The 14,550-nt window shown below is 35.3% G+C and overlaps 1 protein-coding gene across 2 annotated transcripts; it reads left to right on the top strand.

Annotated features, from left to right (window-relative positions):
• The first annotated feature begins 1,248 nt into the window (after nt 1-1,248).
• LOC135650043 (uncharacterized) lies at nt 1,249-11,545 on the top strand. 2 transcript variants are annotated; one of them, XM_065169114.1, is made up of 7 exons: nt 1,249-1,584; nt 2,611-3,008; nt 6,528-6,603; nt 7,198-7,289; nt 7,362-7,534; nt 8,774-8,854; nt 11,269-11,545. In XM_065169114.1, exons 1-7 carry the CDS (start codon nt 1,419-1,421, stop codon nt 11,315-11,317), a joined length of 1,035 nt encoding a protein of 344 aa, XP_065025186.1. In that variant the 5' UTR covers nt 1,249-1,418; the 3' UTR covers nt 11,318-11,545. The 2 variants fall into 2 exon arrangements, with proteins under 2 accessions (XP_065025186.1, XP_065025185.1); XM_065169113.1 differs by having other exon boundaries at nt 1,263-1,584; nt 7,374-7,534.
• The last annotated feature ends 3,005 nt before the right edge of the window (nt 11,546-14,550 follow it).

Below are 14,550 nucleotides of genomic sequence, written 5' to 3'. Positions count from 1 at the left end.
GATCGATATACGTACGTCGATATTGTAGTAATCTCATAGTAATTTTTTTATACACCTCAATTGCAAGTCTTCTGCTTTCATTAATCTTATGCTGAGTTCATGTTACTCAAGCTTCACTTGATGACCTCCCTTGAGAATCAAATCTTCAAATCTATGTGGCATTCAAATATGCAAGAAAAATTTATCATAATTTGTATGAATGCATCAATGATCAAGGCATGACGCACAAGACCTCTCTCAAAACTATAGGAAACAATCACATGTAACTCACATGAAACATTGATTGTTCGAACTATCGATCAAGTTAGAATACATATATTATATGTGCAATTTTATGCTTCTCTATTGAATGATCATCGAGATCTTATATTGTAACCAAAAGCAACTCATCCGGTTCAGACGAAAAAAACCCAACCGGTTTGGTCCACTAATCATTGTGAAAAGACCAAAACAACCTAAAAGTTTGTACAACATAAATGTTAATATATCTAAAATATTAAATCACGTGTAATTCACATGGTGAGTGTCTTTATTTGCATTTTTTGACATTAATCTCTATATAGTGATTAAATAAAAAATTTATCTATTAATCTTTTTTTTTTCAAAAATAATTATTAAACGAAAATTGAATTATTTATATAAGGTTTTCTTCATTTATTTTTTATTTCATTTAATTCTATATAATTCTTTTTTTTCATTTGTGCATTGATCTCTGTCTCAAATCTAATATTTTCTTTACATCAACCTCTATTTCAAGCATAGTTATAAATATAAATTTTTTATCTATTAATTTTTATTTCAAGCATATTTATAAAAATAAAAAATTCGGATTTTGATGTATGATTTCTCAAGAGTTAAAGCTTTTTTCTTATAATAAAAAATATATTATATCGATTATTCTCTTATTCTTTCGATATGTCTACTTTGTTCTTATCATCCTCATTCACTATACTATAAATTTATTTATAATTATTAATATATTTATCATATCATATAATATATAAATATATATATTTAAAATTAAACCTCTTGATTCGATCATCAGTTCAACCAATGATCAAAGGACATAAAGATTTATGATGCACTCGAGTCCCTTTTCCTATGTTCTTTTGTTGGGTTGAGAGTTCAAACACTCTTACCGTTACGAATTATATATCGTTAGTGCGCTTTGTAAGTAAAAAGGAAAAAAAAGAAGAAAAAAAAAATCCTATATATCGTTAAATTCTTGAGAAATTGTAATCACGGATGAGGTCAGATTTAATTGGCGACGCAGCTTTCTTCTGAGCTCTGACCCCAACCTACCGCTACTCTCCACCGGTCTTCCTTCTCGCTCGCGCTCTCTCAGTCGTGAATCGTCGCTATCGCCGCCGCTTCCCGCGCGGAGGAGCGGTCTGAGGGGAGTAAGGGCGGCGGGCGCGATGGCGGAGGGGAAGGAAGGCGACTGGGAGTGTAGCGGCTGCCGGAACCGCAACTATGCATTCCGCTGCTTCTGTAACCGCTGCAAGCAGCCCCGCCTCCTCGTCGACACCATGTCCCCTGCCGACGCCAAGTGGCTTCCCCGCGTCGGCGACTGGATCTGCACCAGTAATCCCCTCTTCACCTACCTCTCTCTCTCTCTCTCTCTCTCTCTCTCTCTCTCTCTCTCTCTGCTTGGGTTTAGGCCATGTGCCCCTTTTGGTGGTGGATTTTTGGGAGGTAACTTTGGTCACGGTTTGCGTACGCTATAACCTAGGACTCCCCTCTCCATCACTTCCGAGTTCCGAGGAATCTTGTCAAAGAAATTTATCTAGAGCAAAACAGGAGAAAAAGGAAATTAAGAAAGAGTGGTAACATGGTTCATTCTGAGAGAAGTTGACCTCTGTAAAACAAATCTCAGATGATAGTTGATTCGCACCAAACGTTTCATGTGCATGATCCAGTGAGCAGTAAGTAACCAACATCGCTGCCAATATAGATAGTAAGAAACTGGGCAGCCTGTTCCGACCAAAAATATTCACATTTCGTGACACTCTTTAGTATTATGACTATGTAGATGTTATCAAGCCTATATAGATAGTATGTGCACATCAACAGCATGGTGATTCGGTTTTTTTTAGAAAATTTGCTTTTGAAGTAGAATGCACATTTGTCTTGAAGACAAGGAAATGCTATCTTTTAGTTCTTATTTGTTGACTTATTAGTTTGATTTTTGTCTTAATGCACAATGCTATTGATGGACATCATTTTTGTTAATTAAAAATGCAAATTATAAAACTCTTATTATTATTAGTCAAGTGATTGTGGAAATGATTTGTTCATTGGACCTAGAAGTTAGTTTCTTCATTGAAAGGATGTGATTCATGATGCTACTGATTGCATACTAAACATAATTTGTACTTGGTGTATTGGAATGTTGTCAGATTCAACTTAAGTTACTCACCTCAAAAAACTATCTTCCGTCAGAAAAACTTGCTTGGATCTATAGTATCAAAATACCTGTTCTATGTCAAATTTCCAATCGAATTAAGTTTCCTTGTATTCTTGATCTGATATGGCTGGTTGATAGTGTTCTGCTGGCTGTCGTTTTTTTGCTGGACCTGTGTTTGATTTGCATGCCAAATGGATCAATAGGTTGCAGTAACAACAATTATGCATCCAGAGAAGAGTGCAAAAAGTGTGGCCAAACAAAGGATGAAGCAGCAATGCCAGCTCTTGCAATGCCTGGTTCGTCACTGTTGACTAATGCACATTACACTGGAATGCTACAAGGACTTTATGGGTCACAGATGAATTCAGCATTAAGTGGCAATCCTGCTATTCAGTCGCTTCTACCCAGTTCAAGTTGGTCATCTTGGGAGAATAATAAATTTGGGATGCAGTCTGCTCTCAATTACTCCTTCACTCAAAATAGTAGAGGTCAATATTCGTTTTCAGGCAACCCAAGTGAGCTTCTTCCAGCACCAAAAGACTGGCGCTATGGTGACTGGATATGTAATTGTGGTTTTCATAACTACTCATCCCGCACTGAGGTAGGTCCATATGCTTGTTTTGTTGAAAAGAAATGCTTCATTTTATTTTAAAGGTCTCATTATTAGGAACATCACTACTTTTATCTTATATAGCTGTTATAACATTTTAACCCATTAACTTCTATTTTATCCCAGCTTTTGTAGTTTAGGTAATATTTTGTTATTGTGAAGATTATGAAATATTTTTTCTTAGTGATTACAAATCATATAGTTGTTGTTCACAGAAGGAACTGGTAAAACTTCTCTTCAGATATCTGTTCTCCAATGTTTGTTGGTGCTAATAGGTTAAATATTTTATCACACGCGTGGCTTATGCTATCTTTTTATCTAAGTTAATCATGTACACATGATCTATTAACTTGCCTGAATTTGTTTCCAGGACATGGTTTCGTGGTTCCATTGAACCAATCTGATTTGGATGGTTAGAGTACTGCAATGATTATTTCTTGGTGTGCTCTTGGAATTGCAATAGACTTAGTTGACAAATGACAGCTGATCTTGATTCAATCTGCTGATATACTGAGATCTGGCATAGTCCTACCCACGGATTCAGATTGATAGAGAGGTGAGGAAGGAAAAGAGTAGAACAGGTAGAAGAAGAGGAGAAGATGATAGGAAAAAGAGAAGAAGACATAGGGGATTAGGAGTGGGAAGAGGAGGAAGACAAAAAAATGTTAACCCTAGCTCATGATGCTGGTAGCTCGCATTTGAGAAGGAGAGGCTATGAAACATGCAGACTTTGAATTCCTTGTTGTATCAATGTTGAATATTTACTGGAAATGGTACATGAAGGATATTCCTTGGATACATGTAATACTTACCATTTCATGATTATAACTATGACTAATTACTCTTCGGATTCTTATAAGATATTTGTGGAGACATGGAAGATATTCTTTAAATGTTGGTTGTTGTGATCGTTAGAAAGATATATTCATATCTATTGTTTATATCAAGCATAAAATTATGACTAATGAAAATTATAATAATGGTCTTACTTCATTTATCACAAGTTCTATTTTTTTCTATAATCTGTATGTTCATGAATTACCATATTGTTAGAAAATAGATTATTCTTTTATGATGAGTAAGTAGAAAATGCTAGTAAATTACTTTGTTATTATCTATCACTAGAAAGGCCTACATATTCTAATGCTATAATAAATTGCCAAGTTATAATATCATGATGTGAATCATATGATCTGACAGATTGGTGTATCTGCACTATTATGTAACTTCTTGGAAGTTATTTTTTGAATTTTAAATTTTGTGATTGTTAAAGAGATAGATTCATGTCTATTGTTATATCAAGATTATTACTTCATTTATTAATGAAATTAAAATAATTATTTCATTTATTATTAGTTATTATCAAGGTTCGCAATACCGTACCGTACCGGAGTTTCGACCTGGGCTCGGTACCGGTATGGTACGGTATACCGCTCGGTACCGGACCGGTAACAGGCGGTCTGCGTACCGGAAGCCTGTCGGACCGGTACGTACCGCCCGTACCGGGCGGTACAGACCGGTACTGCAAACCATGGTTCTTATTATCTTCTGTATATTCTTGAATTACTATGTTATTAGAAATATTCTTTTATGATGAATAGGCAGAGAATGCTAGTAGTTAAATTGCTTTCTACAAAAACATAAATATTCTCACACTATAAGAAGTTTTTCAAGCTTTGTTCGATTCAATATTATATATCTGAAATATATGATGTTACATATTGGCATATCTGCACTATTGGGTACTGGTGTGCCATATTTGTATCCGTTCAACAGAGTAGGAAAGAGGGTGAAGGGCAGTGAGGCTAATTGGTGGCTAGTGCAGTATATGCAAAAGTTCTTTGTTAATAAAGAATCATCTCCAGATGTACTTTTAAATTTTAATTGGTCAACTTTTCACATCTCAGCCATAAACTGTATGTGTCTCAACTATCATCTATGTGCTGTAACCTCCTACTTTAATTTTGAATGGTCTTTTAAGATTTGGTTTCATATATTAATTGTAGAATATCCTAACCATATACTTTTCTGATGGATGGAAATGACCTCTGCAGTCCTTCCTCTACATTGATAGAGGAAGTTCATTAGTCTAATTTTTTTTTAAAGAGGACAGTAGGTCGAAAGCTTAAAATGAAAGCAAACTTAACAAAATAAAATACATATTAAACAGTATACATCACTATATTGAAAAACTATACCTTGAAACTCAAGATCGCGTCTCACTACATAAACTTTTAAATGTATCGTTTTCATCATATTTTCCAAAATGATCTCCTTTTTATGATTATCTATACATGAATGGTTGGTTCTCAATTGAATCCTTCATGAATGAATAACAATTTTTTCACACTATGTATGAGTGGTGTGAGAACATATCTTTTTCCAACAGTATGATCTCATCATCTATGTGTCAGACATGCAAAGGGTATGAGACCTTCAGACCTGGAAGTACTCTTTTAGGTAGAGCTTGGTCATTATCTTATATTTCCTCTTTCTTTTCCTTTCTCTGTTCTCACAAAAAAATAACTTATCTTCATGAATTTATCCTATATCATATTGGCATTAGAGCTCGTCCAACTCCAGTGTGGATCTCTTGGATTGACTTTCATTGTTGATGTTGACAGACCCTTGCTTCCTCCCAACTTTTGTTAAGATAATCTTGAAACTCTTACGTCTGTGGTCTAGTTCCTAAATAGTTCTTATATTACTGTTGCCAAGCATTCACCTGCTTTTTTATCTATCACATAGTATCAGATATTTCTTTGTTGTCTTGAATTATGTATATTTCACTAGAACATTCTGTAGAAGATGCAAAACTGAATAAAAGGATATCTACTTTGCTTGAAGTTCACTAAACTCATCAAGTTAATAGATTATTTTAGATATTACGTAAAGATTACTAAGTTATTGGTATTGCTCTCCTATTACAAAGGCAAAGACCTGTGGTTGGCATATATACACTTCCAAGCTCATTGAGCACCATTTCTCCTTTGCATGATAGAGATGTTATTTAATAACAAATACTGATGCACATATGTCACCATGAATAGTTCTTATGGAACTGCAACCATCTGAACTGCTAATATATACTGATCAAGTTTTTTTTCCTTTAAGTGCTCACAAGCTGTCGTTGTTGGATATTTTTTCATGGTGCTTAAACAATAGAGGTTAAAGTTGACAATTCTCAGCTTATACTGTGCAGCTTATATTTCAACTAGGTTCCACTTTCTGCAGGAGGTTTCTTGAAGTGAAAATTTTGATTGGTTGAATTATCAGAGTTTCAAGGAAATTTCTAACATGATGCATTATTTTTTGGTATTCTCCTGAATCAAGTTGCAGTAGACTTGCTTATTAGTACAGCTTGAATGCTTTTTTCTGATTTGCACCAAAGTACCAACTTTGCGTTTAGATTATCACAATATTTTGCTGCATATGATACATAGAAACTGCATCTTTTAAAGTTTGCTCACTTGAAAATTATGTAACTCATTTATTTTCTATTCTGTGCAGTGTAAAAAGTGCAATGCACCGTTATCATCTAGTGCTCCTTCAATAGCAACTTCAATTGTTTCGGATATGTTTTCAAGTATGCACATTGGTCTTTGTTATTCTTTTGATCAACTGGAGTGCAGAATCATATAAAAATCTGATCACCTTTACCTTAAATTCTTGTCGTTCTTTTGATCAACTCTCCATGCTGCTTTCATGTTCTTGAGTAGGACCCCCTTTACATTAAGACTAGGAAACCAAGGGAGAGGCATGCTCAGACAAGCATGCAGAATCTTCTGTTGCATGTGCAATAGTGACATAGTTACTGTTTGCTGCAAATTTTTATCAAATAGTTGCTAACATAACACCATTAATATTACTGAAAAATTTTCTGTGCTAGGACTATAGAAGCCATTTTCATAGTTTAGTAATTGTCAGCATTAGATTTAAAAAGGATGTTGATTCCCTTTAAAATAAAATAGACCATCGTCAAGTTTCTAGGATGGAAAGCATCAACCAACAGAGTTTTAACTGCTATTCACTGAGCTTTCTATGGACTCTTTTTCTTGTAAGGCATTATAATTTTTAGGACACATATTCATGCCCGTCCAATGATATGGCTTTACCCGCGGAGTTTATTGTGTTGAATTAATTACCTTTGCTGAACTAATGACAATCCAGTTATATACAGCTTTGGGCACAAAATGTTTGGCATCAGAAGAGTTTTCTTTTGGCTGGGATGACAAAAGGCTTAATTCAGGAGTTGTAAATAACAACCTTTTGGTAAGCATAACTTATACTGATGCTTTTATTTCTTTAATGCAATATAATGATTTCTTTTATGCAATTTGCAAGACAAATGGACAGGGGAACTCATACTTGGGTTTTGAGCAACAAGCAAGTTACAATTATGATCAAGTAGCTGGAGATTTTTCTAAATATTTCAGTGCAGATGTTACAATTGGGTCCAAGCAAGTGAATGTTCATTCTTTGCAACAAAGAACAATGCCCACTCTCATTGGAAAAGGGTGATACTAAATTCTTATTATAATATGTGCATGTTTCTTCACTTTAGGCCATTGTGATGTTCTTCTTAATCATAAGAAGACATATTTCTTATGCACCTAATTGATAAAAAGAAGGGTAAACCCAGTGCATGAGGCTTAGGGGTCTGAGGAGGTTAATATATGCAACCATGGCTATTTCTGAGACTTGAATCCTAGTCCCAGGTCACAAAGGAGCAACCTGCTCACCCTCCATGGACCTAATTGATAACATATACAATTTAACTGATATTACTGTCCTCTACACTATCTGTTTGTCACAGCTTGCACTGAGCAAAGCAACGAGATCCTAAAGCGGATCTCTGAATACATTTTCACTTATTTAAGAAAAAATTTCTGAACTACTTGAAATTCTGGTTCATACAGTACATATTATGGTTTTCGAGAAGTTATTTTTTTGAGCAAAAATCTTATCTTTGTTTAGAATTAGATGGTCTAGATGATCGATCTGTGCAACATAACCACATTATTCATTGTTTTACAAATTCTCATATGCATTGCTGTAAATTATATATTGCTACCAATTTTTTTTTTTGTCATAAACTTTTGATTTAGGTCCTATTTTGGAAGTATGCTGGGTATTCTTAAACACTTCATGATGTATGCAAGATGACATTATATATTGACCTTCTGCATACCTTGTATTGATGGGTCTTGTGCACTGGGCTTGCCCTTTATGAGTCCAACTTACAAATCTTACATGTCACTTTATATGATCCAAATTCATCAATTTACATCAATTTGCAGCTTAAATCATGTTAGATTGTAATACTGCATACATTAGTACATGTCCAACTTGAGCATTTATATTTGTGTCTAACTTTATTCTTTTGAACAATGCAATGATATCAAGGTAGGCCTTTAGAGAAAATTGCGGATGGCTATCTTATTTTAGTTACCATGCATCTCTTTTAACAATGTGAGACAAGATATAAAGCACTATTACTTGATTATCTTGACATACAATAATGTGAACATTTTCTTTTGATGGTTGACTATTTTATTCTGTTGCTTCTAAAAATTTTCATCAGTATGTTCAATGGAAATATGTACATGGTCATTTGACCAATATGCTTGCAGGGGGTAACATTGCCTACATTGACCTTTTCGTACCCCGCATTAGGCTGCTCTTTTATCATGAACATGGTCAATGTAATCTACATAATGAGCTGTTACTTAATTCTTATTTTTCCGTCTTGTTAGGGCAAAACATTGGCGTGATGGGGATTGGATGTGCAATAACTGCAACAACCATAATTTTGCATCTCGTTCTATTTGCAACAGGTAATTCATCAGTCAAGAATGGTTTAAAAGGTTACAAAATGTACTGCTGTAATTTTGAAACACTATTTTACTCTTGGTTAACTACTTTAGTTGGCTGAGAAAATGAAGTGGTGAAGTGTATGGGATTCTTTTTTGATTGGTGAATCCTTAATTAACTGGTCTAATTCACAAAACGCCTTTCAATTTTAATATAGTTATGATATTAGTTCTTTGCTTTTCTTGGTATTCTATTGAGTCTTAACTGTTTTGTTCTTTTGGGAGGCATTTTCATGCATGCTCCTCTAAAGTCTAAACATCCAAATCTTGTGAATATCCTTTTGTAATTCCGAATGTATCACATATGCTATTTAACCTGAATTAAACTGTTATATTGACAAACATGCCCCCTTCTACTGACTCTTACTATCAATATTTAAGGACAAAAGGAATTTCCTGTGGTTTGATTTGTAAAATAGGAATATGGGTTCAACAAAGGTGATGCGCATCGAGGCTAAGAATATTATCAGAAGTTTGTTGTAAAAGATTTTCTCAGTCTGAGCTGATAGGATATGACCATTATGTCAAAGTATTCTTTGGTTCCAAGGACGAAAGAAGAGAGAGAGAAGAAAGAATTACTAATTATCAGTTGCAATATAGAAAGATAACAATCTAACAAACATGGCTCTACCTGAGGTCATATTTATGGGGCTACTAGTCCCAAAGTTTCCTATATAAAGTGTAATGATATTCTTTGCTAGAATGATCTTCTATTTACATCAATAATATGCTGAAAATAATTTAAAATGCCCCTTCAATTGTTGCCATAGATTCCACTATTTGCGTCTATGATTTCAGAGTGCTCTCCTGAAGTCTGACATTTCTTTTCATCTAAAGTAAACTTTAATCTAATAATCATATCTCTTTTTAGCATAACTAATAATATTGATGAAGATTGCAAAGATCAAAGATGATATTTGACACAAGAAAAGCTACAAATGATATAGACCTCATCTAATTTCTCTTAGGTTGCAACATGCTCCATGTCTAGTGGGCAAGGAAGATCAAGCATAAATCATTAAGAATGTGTCTGCAAATATTCTCTTTTTTTCTTGGCCTTGTGGTTTATCTGAGAGACGGAAAGAGTTATCGAAAAGGAATCTGGTTTATAGCAGTGGGAAGGGACATAGACTCCCTATTAATCCGCAATATATTGTCCTAAATATAGAGAAATAGTGAAATAGAGGATATTATTTTCATGGGCAAATATGCAAATATTTATTTTCTTACTATTATGTTGGCCAGACACTTACAAGTTGTGGTGACAGTAAATCTTTTGCTGCTATATATATATATATATATATATATTGTACAAGATAGAAGAATGTGCGGTTCTGAACGTTCAATTCTAAATCCACCGATAATTACTGTGTAGGCTGCTTCCATTTGAGGATTTCTTTTTGCTGCTCTTCTCCTGTTACGTGTCTGATTCCATCTACCTTTTGCTGGATATCATATTGTTTACTAAGTTGGTTGAGGTTTTAGGTAATCTAGCAGCACTGTGGGATCCTAGGTTTGGTTATCATGTGCAAATAGGCATTTTTCTTGGTCCATATAGCTCTATTGGGTTTCAGAACTTAGGACTATAGACTACTAAACCCTTTCTTTGGTCATTTAGTAGCTAATCTGGTTTGATTTGCGGATAGAAAGGTTCCATGATGCCATTTTTTCAGCTGATATGTTGAAAGGAATTAGTTGATCCTTCGCTTCAATGCAGAATTGTTTCCTTTTTCTTTTCACAAGGTCCTTATATTGGCGTATAGATCGATATTACATTTGTGCATGGGTTGGATATGAAGAAAATAAAATCTGCATATCTTTGGCACAGATGTGAACTTCTATGTTGGATGTGTCTTTTTTTCTCCAGAGTTGCCTCATTTATTTCTCACTCTAACCTGGTAGAGTTTGCCAACTGATGTGTGATGTTGGATTGTTGCTTCTAATCCCAATCATACATGAAGAAGCATGTGACTCACCATGAGTTGATGCTTCAAATCCTAATCATACATGTGGAAGCACATGACTTCGGATACCGAACAATGAACAACAAACATCTACAAAGTCTTCATGCTATTCAGCCATGACATGGTTAACTTTTTCCACAAGTAACAGTTTCGAAGAGCTGCTTATATGTGAAATTATTGTATTTATGACATGTTGCCAAATTGCTTTAGTTCTTGTTTTATGGAATGACATTGTAATCATATAATGCAACAAATGTCCTGTTGCCACTGCTGCTTTCTTTACTAATGTTTTGCTTTATTGAGTTCCAATGCTCGTTGGCATCTACTTGCCATCTGCTTATCTGTGTGCCATCGTTTTCGTTTTCTTTGGTGAAGAAGATTGGCTGGCTGATGTTAAGCACTCGCCTTTTGCAGGTGTAAAACACAGAAAGAAGCTGCAATCCTTCCTGTTAGTGTTGCGTAGCTTTGACGTGTGTTGTAAGGCTTGATATCATTAGAGGTACTTGAGCTTTTCAGTGTGATTTGGAGCTTATGAGCAAAGTATGCTCCTCCTTTGGTTGCTGGTTTCCTGATTGGTATGAGGACCAGTTTGTGTTAAGAGAAGAGTCTGCTTTGATGAAAGATAAGTCTTTTTGTGCTGATGAAGTGGGATTTGATTGCTGACTAATAAATGTCTCACTAATATGCTGAATGCTGTTTTAGTTCATCAACAAAACATCATATCGGATGATACCAAGCAATTTGGTGCTGACCTCTAATAATTGCCTCCCAATTGAGGATACTGACACTGACATAAGTTTGTCTCAAAATTTGTAGAAATATTTACGGATTGCATAACACACTCTTTGTAGATTTCTTTACAATCTATCCTTTGCTTCCTGTTGTATCGGTCTGCACCGATATACTGCACTTGGTACAGCATTACATTACATATCAAGCTTTAAAAAAAATAATAATAATAATAGAAACTGCAGACCGATATACTGCACTTAGTACAGCATTACATTACATATCAAGCTTTAAAAAAATAAAAAATAGAAAAAATAGAAACTGCTTGGTATGGGATCTATGTTGTCTTGTTGTTCTACTTGGTATAAATCTTTCTATCGGATGTTCGTTTGTAAAGGATCAATCTTAATTAAATCTCTTCGTTTGTAAAGGATCAATCTTCGTTAAATCTCTTAGGGTCTCTTAAGGAATAACAAAAGAAAAGATATGTTAAAAAAAATATTTAATTCGAAATCTACAAGATAATGTAATTTATAAATATAGACTCCATAATCTTTAAATGGTCACATAATAAAAGGTTTAAGGTGGTTTGTTATAATTAAAAATCAAAATCTCCACGAGTGTTCAAATGACACAGTTGCGGAATAAGATAGAGACACTACCCTAAAGGTTGCTTGGATGGTTTGTTTAAAGTGGTTTGTCATAGTTAACTTCGCACACCACTCTATAGAGCTAAAAAATTCTTAAAATGGTTGCTTGGATGGTTTGTTTCTTGGTAGTTTTGCCTTACACGATAACTACTTGCAGCCTATGTTTATAAATCTAAAATGACCATAAAAGCTAATCAAAATTAGGCTACTAAACCTAGTGCAAACCTTATATATGCTGTGCAAAGTATGAACAAAACTGAAAGATATGAACATACACATGCATTATATCGAACACACTATTTACAACTATGTCAATGACATACTTCCCCAAGTTCCTTTGACGTCCTCATCGAAGCATTTGCGGACGTTATATTTCCTCGCCTTTGTTGAATCTTCAATCTTCTACTCTAGTTGCAACACGCCTTTTCGCTCCCAATTGTTTTCCGTCACTATTGTTGAGTAGTCAAACTTTAATTCGCCATGCTGTTTGAATTCACCAATGACTCTGACTTTAGTGTGCAATCGCCCGAATTATGCTGATCCTTGTTGGTTCTCGGGGATCCTTCAAATGAATAAAAAGATCTTCCTTGTTATGCACCAGTCTCTCAAACATCTCACGCCACTTGAACTGGATAGATACCTGTTTGAGCTTTAACGAACATTGCCTCGCAAACTTGAAGTTTTTGAGGTCTTTTCTCTGCAAACGATTCTTCTTCTACTCAATTGTCACCTTTAAGTAGGTTCATATTATCTTCGCTTTCGATTGACATTCAGTTGGGAAATGAAACGAACAATCTACTCTCAATAACACCGATCACCATTAGTAAGGATTTGATAACTATTGTCTTTCATTTTCTTCGAAAGGGTCTTTGAAATTGTGTAGAGCTCCTCTGTTTAATAAATAAGAGAACTATGATACTTGATTTTGCCCATTCTCTTAAGAGTTGAGAAGACAACGGTTACTTAATTTCACCCGCCTCCTCGAGGGTTGTACTCCATTTATCGAGTTGGTTTTTAGTCTTTTACCTACTCTTTGCTCACACTTTCGAAGCACTCAGAGTATTTGCACTCGTTGCGATTCACCTTCTCATTATCATCAAACTTTTGGAATGCAATAAGTTTTGCTCGAAATGAGTAAAATTTTGCCCCAACTTAGAGTAAGTCTCCAATAGTTTTGGTCACATATAGGATTGTACCGTTTTCTCCATCATTTCTGTCCTATATTATTTTGAGTAGAAAAGGTATAACATCACATATTGTGTGTTATGTTCCTTAGTTGAGCACTCCTGCATTGACCTGAAGTCCCCCACTTTTGGCTATTTGATGAGAAGCCTGTTGACACCGATCTTACAAAGTTCCCTGGCCTATGCCTTTTAGTCTTGTCTTGGTACTTGAGTTTACCTTCGTATTCTCTACCTCCTCGGCCTCTTTCACAACTAAGCACTCTTTATCGGGAGCAAGGGATTGATGACTCTCCATGGTACCGCTAAGGCGGTACAATGGCACTACCATACCTATGGCCCTATATTATCCATCACCTCGTATCTGCATCACTTGCTTCTTGATCAGTAGATCCATCTCTTTGACACTTTGGCACTCTTTGGAGTCTACCTCTATTCTAACCAATGCTTGGTTTGGGTAGTTGAGTCCCACTGGACTTGTTATCGCTTCCTCGCCCCTTTCGACCGCTTGGTTTAACACTTATGTGTTCTTCGAGCAGTTCCTCTTGGTCAATGAAAAGATAGACTATAACTCACATGCATAGCCTCCGTCATCATGTTGTAAGGCTCAAGTTGATTCAATTCTCCTTTGCTTCCTTGGTAGTAATGTTCACTTACTCAGCTTTGTCTTCTGACTTACTAAGCTCCCTTAAGCGAATATGAGCTATGAAGTAGTTCAACTCTTCAGCCGCTCTAATCATACATCTATATGATCAAGTCTCCCAATGGGACTCACTGGTATTTGACTCAGAATTCTCCCTCAATAGTACACAACCCTCATATGCTGTTGATAAAGGCTTACATCCAACCCCCATAGTAGATCTACCTCTATGACACTATGGCACTCCTTGGAGTCAACCTCTATTCTATCCAATGCTTGGTTTTGGGTAGTTGAGTCCCACTAGACTTGCTATTGCTTCCTTGCCCCTTTCGACCACTTGCTTTAACACTTATGTATTCTTCGAGCAGTTTCCATTGGTCGATGAAAAGATAGACTATAACTCACATGTAGCATAACCTCCGTCATCATGTCGTAGGGCTCACGCCGATTTAGTTTTCCTTTGCTTCCTTGGTTATAATGTTTATTTACTCAGCCT

The sequence above is a fragment of the Musa acuminata genome, chromosome BXJ3-9 (genome assembly GCF_036884655.1).
Source record: "Musa acuminata AAA Group cultivar baxijiao chromosome BXJ3-9, Cavendish_Baxijiao_AAA, whole genome shotgun sequence".
Classification (NCBI taxonomy): Eukaryota; Viridiplantae; Streptophyta; class Magnoliopsida; order Zingiberales; family Musaceae; genus Musa; species Musa acuminata.
Note: the sequence above shows the minus strand (reverse complement) of the source record. Positions and strands in the feature narration are given on the sequence as shown.